Source organism: Hyla sarda, chromosome 11 (assembly GCF_029499605.1).
Source record: "Hyla sarda isolate aHylSar1 chromosome 11, aHylSar1.hap1, whole genome shotgun sequence".
In the NCBI taxonomy this organism is placed as follows: Eukaryota; Metazoa; Chordata; class Amphibia; order Anura; family Hylidae; genus Hyla; species Hyla sarda.
The window spans coordinates 3,774,277-3,794,342 of NC_079199.1; the positions used below are offsets into that span (position 1 = coordinate 3,774,277).

General features: G+C 38.5%; 1 protein-coding gene across 3 annotated transcripts in view; it reads right to left on the bottom strand.

The window, feature by feature from the left end:
• Positions 1-3,308: 3,308 nt before the first annotated feature.
• PTPN21 (protein tyrosine phosphatase non-receptor type 21) overlaps positions 3,309-20,066 on the bottom strand; it is a 53,888-nt gene continuing 37,130 nt past the window's right edge. For all 3 annotated transcript variants that reach the window (XM_056545945.1, XM_056545946.1, XM_056545947.1), the window contains 4 exons: positions 17,709-17,837; positions 16,240-16,474; positions 14,732-14,892; positions 3,309-4,838 (listed from right to left, as the gene is read on the bottom strand). In XM_056545945.1, coding sequence (XP_056401920.1) covers positions 4,710-4,838; positions 14,732-14,892; positions 16,240-16,474; positions 17,709-17,837 — 654 coding nt within the window. In that variant the 3' untranslated portion in view covers positions 3,309-4,709. The remainder of the gene's footprint in view (positions 4,839-14,731; positions 14,893-16,239; positions 16,475-17,708; positions 17,838-20,066) is intronic.

Below are 20,066 nucleotides of genomic sequence, written 5' to 3' on the forward strand. Positions count from 1 at the left end.
GCGGCCTACCAGGGTCCCAGCGGTCAGACACACCCCCCCCCCCCCCCCCCCCCGCGATCTATAATTTATCCCTTATCTGAAGGGGATAGGTTCTTTTGCACTACAGTATTCCTTTAAAGTGAGTGGAGCTAAGTTGCAATACCACACACAACCTGAAGCACAGAGGTGGCGCTGTTTTTGATGATTATCCAGGTATAGAAAAACAAAGCTAATTTCTTCCAGAAACAGCGCCAGCTCTGTCTTCAGGTTGTGTTTGGTATTGCAACTTAGCTCCACTCACTTAAATGGAATGGAGCTACAATACCACACACAACCTGAAGGTGGCGCTGTTTTTGGAAGAAATTAGCTCTGTTTTTCTATACCTGGATAATCCCATCAAACAGTGGATTTCGGACGACCTCAGTCTCCAATGATGATCATAGCTGCAGTATAAAGCAGGGTGTCCGCACACGATTTATATATAACTAATGGCGCGGCCGTTGTCATCTTTACAACACAGGACGCCGCGGTAACCGCCCCAAATATTTTATTTCCATGGCAAAAATATACTATATTCATTTTTGCATAAAATATCACATATGTTACATATTTGGTTATACAGAGATTATCACAGTCTGTACAGCGAGCTGCACCCATTATAATGTACATGAACCCCAAAAAGTCCACAGGACGCCCCTGCAGGTCGGGGGGGGGGGGGGGGGGGGGTGGTCAGGTCGGGGGGGGGGTGGTCAGCTCTGCCCAACCTGCTCTGGAGTCATAAATGCTGGTGATCCAATAAGATAAAGGACTCCAGAACAGGAGCATTGGGATCGTTACATTGTATTAATATACAGAGCTAACTTATTCCAAAAAGAGCGCCACCCCTGTCCACAGGTTGGGTGTAGTATTGCAGCTCCGTTCCACAGACTTATATGGAGCCAAGTTGTAATACTACAACACAACCTGATGCCAGGGTTGGCGCTATCCACTTTGTTTTTCTATTCCTAAACAACCCCTTTAAAGGGGCACTCCAGAGGGGGGGGGGGGGGAATTATTCAAATCAATTGGTGCCAGAAAGTTAAACAGATTTGTAAATTACTTCTTTATAATAATCTTAACTCTTCCAGTACTTATCAGCTGCTGTATAGTCCTTTCCAGTCTGAGCACAATGCCCTCTGCTGCCACCTCTGTCCATGTCAGGAACTGTCCAGAGTAGGAGCAAATACCTCAGTCCGTGTCAGTAACTGACCATAGTGCCCTCTGCTGACCCCTCTAGCAAACAGGACAGACTGGAAAGGACTACACAACTTCCTGTGGAGCATACAGCAGCTGATAAGTACTGGAAGGGTTAAGATTATTATAGAGAAGTAATTTACAAATCTGTTAAACTTTCTGCCACCAGTTGATCTGAAAACTATTCTCATTCCCCCCGGAGTACCCCTTTAACGTATTACACATCAGAGCTCAGCGTTTAGCATTGGCGCTGTGTACAATAAACCCACATTACTTACATTCACTTCTGTATCTCAAACTCTGGAGAACCATAACTCCCAGCATGCTGGGTGTTTTTTTTTTCCCTGTTTTGTCTGGTTTTGAAGCAGAACCTTAAAGGGGTACTCCGGTGGAAAACTTTTTTTTTTTTTTTTTTTTTTTTTTTTTAAGTTAAACTCTCTGGCACCAGTTGATTTAAACAGATTTATAAATGACTCCTATAAAAAAAATTTTTTACCCTTCCAATACTACTTAGCAGCTGTATGCTACAGAGGAAATTCTTTTCTTTTTGAATTTCTTTTTTTTTGTCTTGTCCACAGTGCTCTCTGCTGACACCTCTGTCTGTGTCAGGAACTGCCCAGAGTAGAATAGGTTTTCTATGGGGGATTTTCTTCTGCTCTGGACAGTTCCTCATCAGGTGTCAGCAGAGAGCACTTTGGACAAGACAAAAAAGAAATTCAAAAAGAAAATTTCCTCTATAGTATACAGCAGCTAATAAGTACTGGAAGGATTAAGATTTTTTTTTATAGAAAGTGAAACAGATTTATAAATTACTTCTGGCACCAGTTGATTTATTTTTATTTTTTCCCACCGGAGTACCCCTTTTAAAAACAAACTCTTCTCTACATGAATTTCATGCACATTTATCAGACATGGACCCTTTTACAAAGAGGCAATGACAGCAGCGGCAGCTTTATAAGGGGGCGCCCCACCAATTGCTATACAGTCGGTAAATTATGGGTGGGGGTCATGACTCCAGCAGCCTATTTATTGTCTCCCAACCAGGGTGGCTGCAGCTGTTGCAAAACTACAACTCCCAACATGCCCGGACAGCCAACGGCTGTACGGGCATGCTGGGAGTTGTAGTTTTGCAACAGCTGCAGGCAGCCTGGATGGGAAGCACTGCCACAGGTTTATTGACACATGATTTAGTACTTTGCACTATCTGCGTGGGTTTTTTTTTGCATGTTTTTTTTTCTGAGGGTTCTTGTCAGCCTATTAGTCATTTGCACCCTTGTGCACTAGGGGTTCTTGTCGACCTATTAGTAATTTTCACCCTTGTGTACTGAGGATACTTGTCGACCTATTAGTCACTTACACCCTTGTGCACTAGGGGTACTTAATCTAGACATATGATTGATGTCTTGCTCCTTAATTGTTTCCAAGAGTTTGTTTAATCATTTTTGCAATATTTTTTTCGCTTATAAATGTATCTTCGTTGTGTAAGGTTTGTAATAGAGATGAGCGAACTTACAGTAAATTCGATTCGTCACGAACTTCTCGGCTCGGCAGTTGATGACTTATCCTGCATAAATTAGTTCAGCTTTCAGGTGCTCCGGTGGCTGGAAAAGGTGGATACAGTCCTAGGAAAGAGTCTCCTAGGAATGTATCAACTGCCGAGCCGAGAAGTTCGTGACAAATCGAATTTACTGTAAGTTCGCTCATCTCTAGTTTGTAACAAGAGGGTGGGGGGGGATGTTAATTATTTTGGTGCCCGTTATTCAGACATAAAGCGCCCCTCAATATAAAGATGCTGCGTCATCAGTGCCCCTAATTTCCTATAATAACCTGCACTTCCCATCACCCCCCCCCCCCCCCCCCCCCACAGAGCCACAAACAGCGGCCTATATACTCCTTCATATCCGGAACAGATATACACTATATACAGAACTCATCCCTTCAATGCAGTGGTTCACAACCAGGGTGCCTCCAGCTGCTGCAAAACTACAACTCCCAGCATGCCCGGACAGCCGTTGGCTGTCCGGGCATGCTGGGAGTTGTAGTTTTGCAGCAGCTGGAGGCACCCTGGTTAGAAAACACTTAACTTAGGAAGTGTCTTCCAACCAGGGTGCCTCCAGCTGCTGCAAAACTACAATTCCCAGCATGCCCAGAGTTGTAGTTTTGCAACAGCAGGAGGCCCCCTAGTTAAGACAAACTGCTTCATTCATTGCTACAGCTCACCCCCAGATATCACTTACCTACTCATTCAGTAGTTCTTGAATTACGTCATACTCCAGTTACAGCCAGAGCTGCGTTCACAATTCTCATACAGTCAGTATTTCCATAGACTACTGGCAACCTTGACTGATACTAGAGGAAAAGACGACGTAACTCAAGAAATACGGTAAAATACAAAACAAAGTTACTAAACGTTATGTATCCGTAACCAGTGAAATGTTCAGGACGTAGCCGTTCCTCTCACCTTCCAGTAAAACTTCACCCAAGACGTTGCGAATCTTATCAAACATTTCCAGCACCTTAATCACATCCACAAAACCAATGCATCCTCTCCTCCTCTCCCCCCCCCACTCTCCCCCCCCCCACACTCTCCCAATATAATGCGGGAACTTCAGCCGTCGTGTTTTCAGTAAAATCCGTACACAACCGCCCCTTAAGATACAAATATCTATTTTTTTTCTAATATAAAACAATTGTTTCCAAGAGAAAAAAAAAACACTAAAATTCTTCATATAAAGTTGGCAAAAAAAAAAATATACAAAATCACTCCAAGGTCATCTGACTGTACAAAAAGCGAGGCCCACGCATTTCGGTAGTGGGGGTTGCATAAAACTGCGCGGTATCCTGTGTGATTGGCTAAGGCTGCTTAATAAAAAGGAAAAATAAAAAACACCTTAGGCAAGAAAAAGTGGCGGCATACATCACACAACCCCCGGGGGGCAGCGCAGGCAACGTACTGATCGCCCCCGCACGCGCTCCTGTATTAGGAATTAAATTGCTCCCCCTAGAGGCGATCAAAATAGTTGCAATGTGCCCAGATAGCTGCAACCTGATTGTGGGTTAGTAGAATTAAGGGGGCGTTAAGATATATATATATATGCAACATCATAAATAAAATCATAAAAAATAAAAAGTGCTTTAAACATCACAAACGTCAGATTTGATTTCAACCAGTAAAATCAGAGCTGTATAGAGTAATACTGCTGTATGCGGAGTCCTCCCACGAGGTAACCACGGGCTGTATAGCGCCCCCGAGTGGTCAAAGAGCTCTTGCTGGCACTTGAATTTGTTTTCGCTTCGGCACTGTGCAGGAGCGGATGACGCGTTTCGGGTTCTAGTGTCAGGTAGAGACCCTCCCAGGGACCACCCAGAGCTCCGTAAACTTCAGTGGTCACTATGGTCATCAGAGGCCACGTCCGGCCAGTAGTAAATCGCCCAGCAACTTATCTACGTGACCGGGTCTCTGGCTGCCCCTCCCTCCCTCCATGAGATGTCAGGGGTTAGATGAGGCGAGAGTTCTTCAGGAACTGGATCAGGACTTTGTACACAAACGTGTACTGCGCGATGGTCTGCACAGTCATCATCCTCTGGTGCCGCAGCATGTCCAGAACTAGAGGGATGTCCAGCATCTAGGAGAGGAGACAAGGAGATTATTATATCATTCTGGATCCAAACTACAGAATAAACCTGCTGCGGGGGGGAAACATTAAAGGGGGACTCCGCCCCTAGACATCTTATCCCCTAATCACAGGATATGGCATAAGATGTCTGATCGCGGGGGGGTCCCTCTGCTGGGGACACCCGCAATCTCGCTGAGCATCGCTGGAGCACCGGAGGCTCGTGACATCACGGCCACACCCACTCAATGCAAGTCTAAGGGAGGGGCCGTGATAGCAGTCACACCCCTTCCCATAGACTTGTATTGAGGGGGCGTGGCCGTGACATCACGAGTCTGCGCCCTGCATTGCCAGTCATCTGGCATGGAACAAAGTTCGCTCCGTGCACTGGATGTCTGGGGTGCCACAGCAGAGATCATGGGGTCCCCAGCTGCGAGACCCCCACGATCAGACATCTTATCCCATATCCTGCGGATAGGGGATAAAGATGTCTAGGGGCAGAGGGTACTCACCAGAAAGTTATACAGACTAGTACATTACTTCTATATGAAAATCTTCACCCTTCCAGTACTTATCAGCTGCTGTATGCTCCACAGGAAGTTGTGTAGTTCTTTCCAGTCTGACTACAGTGCTCTCTGCTGACACCTCTGTCCGTGTCAGGAACTGTCAAGAGCAGGAGAAAATCCCCATAGCAAACCTCTCCTGCTCTGGACAGTTCCTGACATGGACAGAGGTGTCAGCAGAGAGCACTGTGGTCAGACTGGAAAGAACTACACATCTTCCTGTGGAGCATACAGCAGCTGATAAGTACTGGAAGGGTAAAGATTTTCATATAGAAGTAATTTACAAATCTGTAATCTATCACCAGCTGATTTAAAAAAAAAATATATATAATTCCTCCAGAGACCTTTAAGTTCATACAAATGTATATACTGAGAAGCCTCAGCTATAACAACAGGTGGTTATATATATATATATATATATATATATATATATATATATATATATATATATATATATATATATATATATAATGAGAAGCTTCATCTATAATAACAGGCGGTGATTATATATATGTATATACTGAGAAGCTTTATCTATAATAACAGGCGGTGATTATATATATATGTATACACTGAGAAGCCTCAGCTATAATAACAGGCGGTGATTATATATATGTATATACTGAGAAGCCTCAGCTATAATAACAGGCGGTGATTATATATATGTATATACTGAGAAGCTTCATCTATAATAACAGGCGGTGATTATATATATATATGTATATACTGAGAAGCTTCATCTATAATAACAGGCGGTGATTATATATATATGTATACACTGAGAAGCTTCATCTATAATAACAGGCGGTGATTATATATATATGTATATACTGAGAAGCCTCAGCTATAATAACAGGCGGTGATTATATATATGTATATACTGAGAAGCTTCATCTATAATAACAGGCGGTGATTATATATATATATGTATATACTGAGAAGCTTCATCTATAATAACAGGCGGTGATTATATATATATATATATAATGAGAAGCTTCATCTATAATAACAGGCGGTGATTATATATATGTATATACTGAGAAGCTTTATCTATAATAACAGGCGGTGATTATATATATATGTATACACTGAGAAGCCTCAGCTATAATAACAGGCGGTGATTATATATATGTATATACTGAGAAGCTTCATCTATAATAACAGGCAGTGATTATATATATGTATATACTGAGAAGCCTCAGCTATAATAACAGGCGGTGATTATATATATATATATAATGAGAAGCTTCATCTATAATAACAGGCGGTGATTATATATATGTATATACTGAGAAGCCTCAGCTATAATAACAGGCGGTGATTATATATATATATATAATGAGAAGCTTCATCTATAATAACAGGCGGTGATTATATATATGTATATACTGAGAAGCTTCATCTATAATAACAGGCGGTGATTATATATATATGTATACACTGAGAAGCCTCAGCTATAATAACAGGCGGTGATTATATATATGTATATACTGAGAAGCCTCAGCTATAATAACAGGCGGTGATTATATATATGTATATACTGAGAAGCTTCATCTATAATAACAGGCGGTGATTTTATATTATATACACTGAGAAGCTTCATCTATAATAACAGGCGGTGATATATATATGTATATACTGAGAAGCTTCATCTATAATAACAGGCAGTGATTATATATATGTATATACTGAGAAGCTTCATCTATAATAACAGGCGGTGATATATATATGTATATACTGAGAAGCTTCATCTATAATAACAGGCAGTGATTATATATATGTATACACTGAGAAGCTTCATCTATAATAACAGGCGGTGATTATATATATGTATATACTGAGAAGCTTCATCTATAATAACAGGCGGTGATATATATATGTATATACTGAGAAGCTTCATCTATAATAACAGGCGGTGATATATATATGTATATACTGAGAAGCTTCATCTATAATAACAGGCAGTGATTATATATATGTATATACTGAGAAGCTTCATCTATAATAACAGGCGGTGATTATATATATATATGTATATACTGAGAAGCTTCATCTATAATAACAGGCGGTGATTATATATATATGTATATACTGAGAAGCTTCATCTATAATAACAGGCAGTGATTATATATATATGTATATACTGAGAAGCTTCATCTATAATAACAGGCGGTGATTATATATATATGTATATACTGAGAAGCTTCATCTATAATAACAGGCAGTGATTATATATATATGTATATACTGAGAAGCTTCATCTATAATAACAGGCGGTGATTATATATATATGTGTATACTGAGAAGCTTCATCTATAATAACAGGCGGTGATTATATATATGTATACACTGAGAAGCCTCAGCTATAATAACAGGCGGTGATATATATATGTATATACTGAGAAGCTTCATCTATAATAACAGGCAGTGATTATATATATGTATATACACTGAGAAGCTTCATCTATAATAACAGGCGGTGATTATATATATGTATATACTGAGAAGCTTCATCTATAATAACAGGCAGTGATTATATATATGTATATACTGAGAAGCTTCATCTATAATAACAGGCGGTGATTATATATATGTATATACTGAGAAGCTTCATCTATAATAACAGGCGGTGATTATATATATATGTATATACTGAGAAGCTTCATCTATAATAACAGGCGGTGATTATATATATGTATACACTGAGAAGCTTCATCTATAATAACAGGCGGTGATTATATATATGTATATACTGAGAAGCTTCATCTATAATAACAGGCGGTGATATATATATGTATATACTGAGAAGCTTCATCTATAATAACAGGCGGTGATTATATATATATGTATATACTGAGAAGCTTCATCTATAATAACAGGCGGTGATTATATATATGTATATACTGAGAAGCTTCATCTATAATAACAGGCGGTGATTATATATATGTATACACTGAGAAGCTTCATCTATAATAACAGGCGGTGATTATATATATATGTATACACTGAGAAGCCTCAGCTATAATAACAGGCGGTGATTATATATATATGTATATACTGAGAAGCTTCATCTATAATAACAGGCGGTGATTATATATATGTATATACTGAGAAGCTTCAGCTATAATAACAGGCGGTGATTATATATATGTATATACTGAGAAGCTTCATCTATAATAACAGGCGGTGATTATATATATATGTATATACTGAGAAGCTTCATCTATAATAACAGGCGGTGATTATATATATATGTATATACTGAGAAGCTTCATCTATAATAACAGGCGGTGATTATATATGTATATACTGAGAAGCTTCATCTATAATAACAGGCAGTGATTATATATATGTATATACACTGAGAAGCTTCATCTATAATAACAGGCAGTGATTATATATATATGTGTATACACTGAGAAGCTTCATCTATAATAACAGGCGGTGATTATATATATGTATACACTGAGAAGCTTCAGCTATAATAACAGGCGGTGATTATATATATATATATATATATATATATATATATATATACTGAGAAGCTTCATCTATAATAACAGGCGGTGATTATATATATATGTATATACTGAGAAGCTTCATCTATAATAACAGGCGGTGATTATATATATATGTATATACTGAGAAGCTTCATCTATAATAACAGGCGGTGATTATATATATGTATATACTGAGAAGCTTCATCTATAATAACAGGCGGTGATTATATATATGTATATACTGAGAAGCTTCATCTATAATAACAGGCGGTGATTATATATATATGTATATACTGAGAAGCTTCATCTATAATAACAGGCGGTGATTATATATATATGTATATACTGAGAAGCTTCATCTATAATAACAGGCGGTGATTATATATGTATATACTGAGAAGCTTCATCTATAATAACAGGCAGTGATTATATATATGTATATACACTGAGAAGCTTCATCTATAATAACAGGCAGTGATTATATATATATGTGTATACACTGAGAAGCTTCATCTATAATAACAGGCAGTGATTATAGATATATATGTATATACTGAGAAGCTTCATCTATAATAACAGGCAGTGATTATATATATATATATATATATATATACTGAGAAGCTTCATCTATAATAACAGGCAGTGATTATATATGTATACACTGAGAAGCTTCATCTATAATAACAGGCAGTGATTATAGATATATATGTATATACTGAGAAGCTTCATCTATAATAACATGCAGTGATTATATATGTATATACTGAGAAGCTTCATCTATAATAACAGGCGGTGATTATATATATGTATATACACTGAGAAGCTTCATCTATAATAACAGGCAGTGATTATAGATATATATGTATATACTGAGAAGCTTCATCTATAATAACAGGCGGTGATTATATATATATGTATATACTGAGAAGCTTCATCTATAATAACAGGCGGTGATTATATATATATATATATATATATATACTGAGAAGCTTCAGCTATAATAACAGGCAGTGATTATATATATATGTGTATACACTGAGAAGCTTCATCTATAATAACAGGCGGTGATTATATGTATATATACACTGAGAAGCCTCAGCTATAATAACAGGCGGTGATTATATATATATGTGTATACACTGAGAAGCTTCATCTATAATAACAGGCGGTGATTATATATATACTGAGAAGCTTCATCTATAATAACAGGCGGTGATATATATATGTATATACTGAGAAGCTTCATCTATAATAACAGGCGGTGATTATATATATATGTATATACTGAGAAGCTTCATCTATAATAACAGGCAGTGATTATATATATGTGTATACACTGAGAAGCCTCAGCTATAATAACAGGCGGTGATTATATATATGTATATACTGAGAAGCTTCATCTATAATAACAGGCGGTGATTATATATATATATGTGTATACTGAGAAGCTTCATCTATAATAACAGGCGGTGATTATATGTATATACTGAGAAGCTTCATCTATAATAACAGGCGGTGATTATATATGTATGTATATACTGAGAAGCTTCATCTATAATAACAGGCAGTGATTATATATATGTGTATACACTGAGAAGCCTCAGCTATAATAACAGGCGGTGATTATATATATATATATATATATATATATATATATATATATATATATATATATATATACTGAGAAGCTTCATCTATAATAACAGGCGGTGATTATATATATGTATATACTGAGAAGCTTCATCTATAATAACAGGCGGTGATTATATATATACTGAGAAGCTTCATCTATAATAACAGGCGGTGATTATATATATATGTATACACTGAGAAGCTTCAGCTATAATAACAGGCGGTGATTATATATATATATATATATATATATATATATATACTGAGAAGCTTCATCTATAATAACAGGCGGTGATTATATATATGTATATACTGAGAAGCTTCATCTATAATAACAGGCGGTGATTATATATATATGTATATACTGAGAAGCTTCATCTATAATAACAGGCGGTGATTATATATGTATATACTGAGAAGCTTCATCTATAATAACAGGCGGTGATTATATATATATGTATATACTGAGAAGCTTCATCTATAATAACAGGCGGTGATTATATATGTATGTATATACTGAGAAGCTTCATCTATAATAACAGGCGGTGATTATATATGTATATACTGAGAAGCTTCATCTATAATAACAGGCAGTGATTATATATATGTATATACACTGAGAAGCTTCATCTATAATAACAGGCAGTGATTATATATATATGTGTATACACTGAGAAGCTTCATCTATAATAACAGGCAGTGATTATAGATATATATGTATATACTGAGAAGCTTCATCTATAATAACAGGCAGTGATTATATATATATGTATATACTGAGAAGCTTCATCTATAATAACAGGCGGTGATTATATATATATATATATATATATATATACTGAGAAGCTTCAGCTATAATAACAGGCAGTGATTATAGATATATATGTATACACTGAGAAGCTTCATCTATAATAACAGGCAGTGATTATATATATATGTATATACTGAGAAGCTTCATCTATAATAACAGGCGGTGATTATATATATATATATATATATATATATATATATATACTGAGAAGCTTCAGCTATAATAACAGGCAGTGATTATATATATATGTGTATACACTGAGAAGCTTCATCTATAATAACAGGCGGTGATTATATGTATATATACACTGAGAAGCCTCATCTATAATAACAGGCAGTGATTATATATATGTATATACTGAGAAGCTTCATCTATAATAACAGGCGGTGATTATATATATATATATACTGAGAAGCTTCATCTATAATAACAGGCAGTGATTATATATATATGTGTATACTGAGAAGCTTCATCTATAATAACAGGCGGTGATTATATATATATGTGTATACTGAGAAGCTTCATCTATAATAACAGGCGGTGATTATATATATGTATACACTGAGAAGCCTCAGCTATAATAACAGGCGGTGATATATATATGTATATACTGAGAAGCTTCATCTATAATAACAGGCAGTGATTATATATATGTATATACACTGAGAAGCTTCATCTATAATAACAGGCGGTGATTATATATATGTATATACTGAGAAGCTTCATCTATAATAACAGGCAGTGATTATATATATGTATATACTGAGAAGCTTCATCTATAATAACAGGCGGTGATTATATATATGTATATACTGAGAAGCTTCATCTATAATAACAGGCGGTGATTATATATATATGTATATACTGAGAAGCTTCATCTATAATAACAGGCGGTGATTATATATATGTATACACTGAGAAGCTTCATCTATAATAACAGGCGGTGATTATATATATGTATATACTGAGAAGCTTCATCTATAATAACAGGCGGTGATTATATATATACTGAGAAGCTTCATCTATAATAACAGGCGGTGATTATATATATATGTATACACTGAGAAGCTTCAGCTATAATAACAGGCGGTGATTATATATATATATATATATATATATATATACTGAGAAGCTTCATCTATAATAACAGGCGGTGATTATATATATGTATATACTGAGAAGCTTCATCTATAATAACAGGCGGTGATTATATATATATGTATATACTGAGAAGCTTCATCTATAATAACAGGCGGTGATTATATATGTATATACTGAGAAGCTTCATCTATAATAACAGGCGGTGATTATATATATATGTATATACTGAGAAGCTTCATCTATAATAACAGGCGGTGATTATATATGTATGTATATACTGAGAAGCTTCATCTATAATAACAGGCGGTGATTATATATGTATATACTGAGAAGCTTCATCTATAATAACAGGCAGTGATTATATATATGTATATACACTGAGAAGCTTCATCTATAATAACAGGCAGTGATTATATATATATGTGTATACACTGAGAAGCTTCATCTATAATAACAGGCAGTGATTATAGATATATATGTATATACTGAGAAGCTTCATCTATAATAACAGGCAGTGATTATATATATATGTATATACTGAGAAGCTTCATCTATAATAACAGGCGGTGATTATATATATATATATATATATATATATACTGAGAAGCTTCAGCTATAATAACAGGCAGTGATTATAGATATATATGTATACACTGAGAAGCTTCATCTATAATAACAGGCAGTGATTATATATATATGTATATACTGAGAAGCTTCATCTATAATAACAGGCGGTGATTATATATATATATATATATATATATATATATATACTGAGAAGCTTCAGCTATAATAACAGGCAGTGATTATATATATATGTGTATACACTGAGAAGCTTCATCTATAATAACAGGCGGTGATTATATGTATATATACACTGAGAAGCCTCATCTATAATAACAGGCAGTGATTATATATATGTGTATACACTGAGAAGCCTCAGCTATAATAACAGGCGGTGATTATATATATATATGTGTATACACTGAGAAGCTTCATCTATAATAACAGGCGGTGATTATATATATACTGAGAAGCTTCATCTATAATAACAGGCGGTGATATATATATGTATATACTGAGAAGCTTCATCTATAATAACAGGCGGTGATTATATATATATGTATACACTGAGAAGCTTCATCTATAATAACAGGCGGTGATATATATATGTATATACTGAGAAGCTTCATCTATAATAACAGGCAGTGATTATATATATGTATATACTGAGAAGCTTCATCTATAATAACAGGCGGTGATTATATATATACTGAGAAGCTTCATCTATAATAACAGGCGGTGATTATATATGTGTATACACTGAGAAGCTTCATCTATAATAACAGGCGGTGATTATATATATATGTATATACTGAGAAGCTTCATCTATAATAACAGGCGGTGATTATATATATATGTATATACTGAGAAGCTTCATCTATAATAACAGGCGGTGATTATATATATATGTATACACTGAGAAGCCTCAGCTATAATAACAGGCGGTGATATATATATGTATATACTGAGAAGCTTCATCTATAATAACAGGCGGTGATTATATATATGTATATACTGAGAAGCTTCATCTATAATAACAGGCGGTGATTATATATATATGTATATACTGAGAAGCCTCAGCTATAATAACAGGCGGTGATTATATATATATGTATATACTGAGAAGCTTCATCTATAATAACAGGCGGTGATTATATATATGTATATACTGAGAAGCCTCAGCTATAATAACAGGCGGTGATTATATATATGTATATACTGAGAAGCTTCATCTATAATAACAGGCGGTGATTATATATATGTATATACTGAGAAGCTTCATCTATAATAACAGGCGGTGATTATATATATATATATACTGAGAAGCTTCATCTATAATAACAGGCGGTGATTATATATATACTGAGAAGCTTCAGCTATAATAACAGGCGGTGATTATATATATATGTATACACTGAGAAGCTTCATCTATAATAACAGGTGGTGATTATATATATGTATATACTGAGAAGCTTCATCTATAATAACAGGCGGTGATTATATATAGAAGCTTCAGCTATAACAGGCGGTGATTATATATATATGTATACACTGAGAAGCTTCATCTATAATAACAGGTGGTGATTATATATATGTATATACTGAGAAGCTTCATCTATAATAACAGGCGGTGATTATATATAGAAGCTTCAGCTATAATAACAGGCGGTGATTATATATAGAAGCTTTAGCTATATTAACAGGCGGTGATCCGCGGACCCAGCACTTCCTCACCTCATTGTGTTCCAGGCAGGCGATCATGATCTCGGACAGTATGACCACCCCGGTCCGGCCAACGCCCGCGCTGCAGTGAACCAGCACAGGGGGATTGGGACTGTTGGGGTCCGTTGTGCTGTTTGTATGGCGACGAACAGACTGGATCTCTTCTAGATAGGCTGAAAAGGAAGAGAGAGATGAGGATCGGGAGAAGATGGGATCAGAGGCAGGAAAATCCAAAGCAACAGGGCAAACTCTGCAGGTACAGGGGGTCTGCACTTTATAAGAGGATGAGGGGCCTAACAGCTTAGATCTACCGCATTCTCAATATAGAATCATCAGCAGAATAGTGAGTGCAGCTCTAGAGGTGACTGGAGGATAAGACAAGATGTAACAGCAGAATAGTGAGTGCAGCTCTGGAGGTGACTGGAGGATAAGACATGTAACAGCAGAATAGTGAGTGCAGCTCTGAAGGATAAGAGAAGATCGAACTTAAAGCGCAGCCGTCATCCTATTCTGACCCCCCAGACCCCTATAATGGTGTCCAGATGATTATACGGTGACTGCAGTCATTTACCTTTATTGCTGTTTGTTCGTCTTTTCTTAATAAAAACCTTTTATCCAAAAGTCAGGCAGAGTCGGATAGGCGTGGCTTGGGGTTCGCCAATCACCGCCGCCACGCCTATCCTGCCTTCCAGTGCTGGGACCGCTGTCTTACTACACAGTGCATCCACAGCGCATGCGCCCGTCCCATTGGCACAAACGTGCACACGCCGCCGCCGCGTTGAATTGACAGAGCGAGCGCTCACTCCCAACGTCTGTGCGCTCAGTGTGCATGTGCTGTACCAGAGGTAGACGCTCATCCACTCACTGCCTCTAGTACAGCACTGAGCGCACAGACGTGGGGAGTGAGCGGCGCGTCCACGTTGCAACGGGACGGGCGCATGCGCTGTGGCTGCACTGTGTAGTAAGACAGCGGTCCCAGCACTGGAAGGCAGGATAGGCGTGGCGGCGGCGGTGATTGGCGAACCCCAAGCCACACCTATCCGACTGTGCCTGACTTTTGGATAAAAGGTTTTTATTAGTAAGAAAAAAAACGAACAAACAGCAATAAAGTTAAATGACTGCAGTCACCTTATAATCATCTGGGCACCATTATAGGGGTCTGGGGGGTCAGAATATGATGACAGCTGCGCTTTAAGTTCTATATGTTTGTTTTATAAAGCTTTCAAAACTAACAAAACAAATCTTTTGCTTAATATACTTATCTTTACATGGTAACAGCAGTAAAATATACTAAGTATAATAAGATTTGTTTTGTTAGTTTTGAAAGCTTCATGAAACAAACATATAGAAGTTAAGGTCGATCTTTTCTCCAGAGCTGCACTCACTATTCTGCCGTTTTCTATCAATAAGCAACATCAGAGGAGAGCAGATAACCCGCAGACACATTGTACTCCTCAGACCTGTTACTTTGCCGTTTTCCCCATTCTCGTTGGTATCACCAGAAATCCTATTACACTTACATAGAAATCCCTTCAGGTCCTCAGGGTGCCCGTGCTCAGGCCAGTCCGTGTACTGCAGGTGCCACACCGTCCGCTCCTGACCCGTCAGAAGGTGTTTTATCTTAAGGCCCGTGGTGGCGTAACACCCCGAATCTGTGCGGAACCGCGTGGTAATCTTGAACCTGCCGTAGGTGACAGTGTTGTGCCGGGAGCCCAGTCGTGGCCAATATCGGTAACTCTTCTCTCGGCCGCTCTCCTGAATGGGAAAAAAGGAGAAGGTATTATAAATCTATAAAGGATGAGGAGTGATTATACCATATAGGCAGCAGCTCTGGGGCTCCGGCAAAGAAGGGTAACAAAACTCTGTATCCACCACACCATGAAAGGGGAAAGAGAATAATCATACTCCAGAGCTGTACTCACTATTCTGCTGGTGAGGTCACTGTATACATACATTACTTATCCTGTACTGATCCTGAGTTATATCCTGTATTATACTCCAGTGCTGCACTCACTATTCTGCTGGTGAGATCACTGTGTACATACATTACATTACTTATCCTGTACTGATCCTGAGTTATATCCTGTATTATATTCCAGTGCTGCACTCACTATTCTGCTGGTGAGATCACTGTGTACATACATTACATTACTTATCCTGTACTGATCCTGAGTTATATCCTGTATTATACCCCAGAGCTGTACTCACTATTCTGCTGGTGGGGTCACTGAGGATCAGTACAGGATAAGTAATGTAATGTATGTACACAGTGACCTCACCAGCAGAATAGTGAGTACAGCTCTGGGGTATAATACAGGATATAACTCAGGATCAGTACAGGATAAGTAATGTAATGTATGTACACAGTGACCTCACCAGCAGAATAGTGAGTACAGCTCTGGAGTATAATACAGGATATAACTCAGGATCAGTACAGGATAAGTAATGTAATGTATGTACACAGTGACCTCACCAGCAGAATAGTGAGTACAGCTCTGGGGTATAATACAGGATATAACTCAGGATCAGTACAGGATAAGTAATGTAATGTATATACACAGTGATCTCACCAGCAGAATAGTGAGGGCAGCTCTGGAGTATAATACAGGATATAACTCAGGATCAGTACAGGATAAGTAATGTAATGTATGTACACAGTGACCTCACCAGCAGAATAGTGAGTACAGCTCTGGAGTATAATACAGGATCTAACTCAGGATCAGTACAGGATAAGTAATGTATGTACAGAGTTCTATCCTGTATTATACTCCAGATCAGCACTCACTATTCTGCTGATTGTTATTGGTAATTACAGACTTATGCCCCATGACCTCTTAGCTGAGCTCTGATACAGAGGACGCATCCTATTATAATTCATCAGGAAATTATCTTTACCGACAGTGAACAAGCAGGGGGTGCAGGGAGATAGCAGCTGTAATGATAAGGCATACATAATGGCATTCTGGGCTCTTCCTCCTATAGGACTCACCTCCTCCAGCGTTACCATGGCGATAATGGCCACCCCCTGTTCCCACACCATCTGCCAGAAGTCTTGGCACGTGTTTTGCAGAGGACCCTGCGTTGCGATGTAATCCCACTCCACGCCACCGACCGTCACCTGTGGAAATGGCGGCAGATGTTCACTAGAGCCTGAAAATTTCCTTGAAATCAGAAGCAAAGGGGGGGGGGGGCGAGGGAGGGAGTTACCTTTATGTGACAGGAGGCAGAGCCTGGCGTGACCTTTATGTGACAGGAGGCAGAGCCTGGCGTGACCTTTATGTGACAGGAGGCAGAGCCTGGCGTGACCTTTATGTGACAGGAGGCAGAGCCTGGCGTGACCTTTATGTGACAGGAGGCAGAGCCTGGCGTTACCTTTATGTGACAGGAGGCAGAACCTGGCGTTACCTTTATGTGACAGGAGAGCGTCCCCTTTACAGTGGGGCAAAAAAGTATTTAGTCAGCCACCAATTGTACAAGTTCTCCCCCTTATAAAGATGAGGCTGTAATTTCCATCATAGGTTATAACCAACTATGAGAGACAGAATGAGAAAAAAAATCCATAAAATCACATTGTCCGATTATTAAAGAATTTATCCGCAAATTATGGTGGAAAATAAGTATTTGGTCAATAAGAAAAGTTCATCTCAATACTTTGTTATATCCCTTTGTTGGCAATGACAGAGGTCACATGTTTTCTGTCTTCACAAGGTTCTCACACACTGTTGCTGGTATTTTAGCCCATTCCTCCATGCAGATCTCCTCTAGAGCAGTGATGTTTTGGGGCTGTCGCTGGGCAACACAGACTTTCAACTCCCTCCAAAGGTTTTCTATGGGGATGAGATCTGGAGACTGGCTAGGCCACTCCAGGACCTTGAAATGTTTGTTATGAAGCCCCTCCTTCATTGACCAGGCGGTGTGTTTGAAGGTGAAACATGGCTGGGTCTTACAGCATGACAATAATCCCAATGCCCTTGCTGATGGAAGGAGGTTTTCACTCAAAATCCCATATTACATGGCCCCATTCATTCTTTCCTTTACACTGATCAGTCGTCCTGGTCCCTTAGCAGAAAAACAGTCCCAATGCATGATGTTTCCACCCCCCATGCTTCACAGTAGGTATGGTGTTCTTTGGATGCAACTCAGCATCTTTCTCCCGCCATGTTTCTCCTCCAAACATGGCGGGTAGAGTTTTTACCAAAAAGTTCTACTTTGGTTTCATCTGACCATATGACATTCTCCAAATGCTCTCTAGCAAACTTCAGACGGGCCCGGACATGTACTGGCTTAAGCATTGGGACACGTCTGGTACTACATGATTTGAGTCCCTGGCGGTGTAGTATGTTACTGATGATAGTCTTTGTTACTTTGGTCCCACCTCTCTGCAGGTCATTCACTAGGTCCCACCCTGTGGTTATGAGATTTTTACTCACCGTTCTTGTGATTATTTTGACACCACAGGGTGACATCTTGCATGGAGCCCCAGATGGAATGAGATTATCAGTGTCTTGTATGTCTTCTATTTTCTAATAATTGCTCCCAAAGTTGATTTCTTCACACCAAGCTGCTTGCCTATTGCAGATTAAGTCTTCCCAGCCTGGTGCAGGTCTACAATTTGTTTCTGATGTCCTTCGCCAGCTCTTTGGTCTTGGCCATAGTGGAGTTTGGAGTGTGACTGTTTGAGGTTGTGGACAGGTGTCTTTTATACTGATAACAAGTTCAAACAGGAGCCATTAATACAGGTAACGAGTGGAGGAAAGAGGAGACTCTTAAAGGAGAAGTTACAGGTCTGTGAGAGACAGAAATCTTACTTGTTTGTAGGTGACCAAATACTTATTTTCCACCATAATTTGCAGATAAATTCTTTAATAATCAGACAATGTGATTTTATGGATTTTTCTCATTCTGTCTCTCATAGTTGAGGTTATAACCTATAATGATAATTACAGCCTCATCTTCATAAGGGGGAGAACGAGTACAATTGACGGCTGACTAAATACTTTTTTGCCCCACTGTATGTGACAGGAGGGCGTTACCGTTATGTGGGAGGCGGGACGAGGCCGTACCTTTATGTAAGGGATAGGGCCGGAGTAACCTTTAAGTAAGGGGCAGGACAAACCGGTTACCTTTATATAGGAGGCGGGCCCAGGCATTACCTTTATATAAGGGGCAGGACAAACCGGTTACCTTTATATAGGAGGCGGGCCCAGGCATTACCTTTATATAAGGGGCAGGGCCAGGCGGTACCTTTATGTGAGAGGCGTGGCCAGGCATTACCTATGAGGGGCGTGGCCAGGCATTACCTTTGTGAGGGGCGTGGCCAGGCATTACCTTTGTGAGGGGCGGGGCC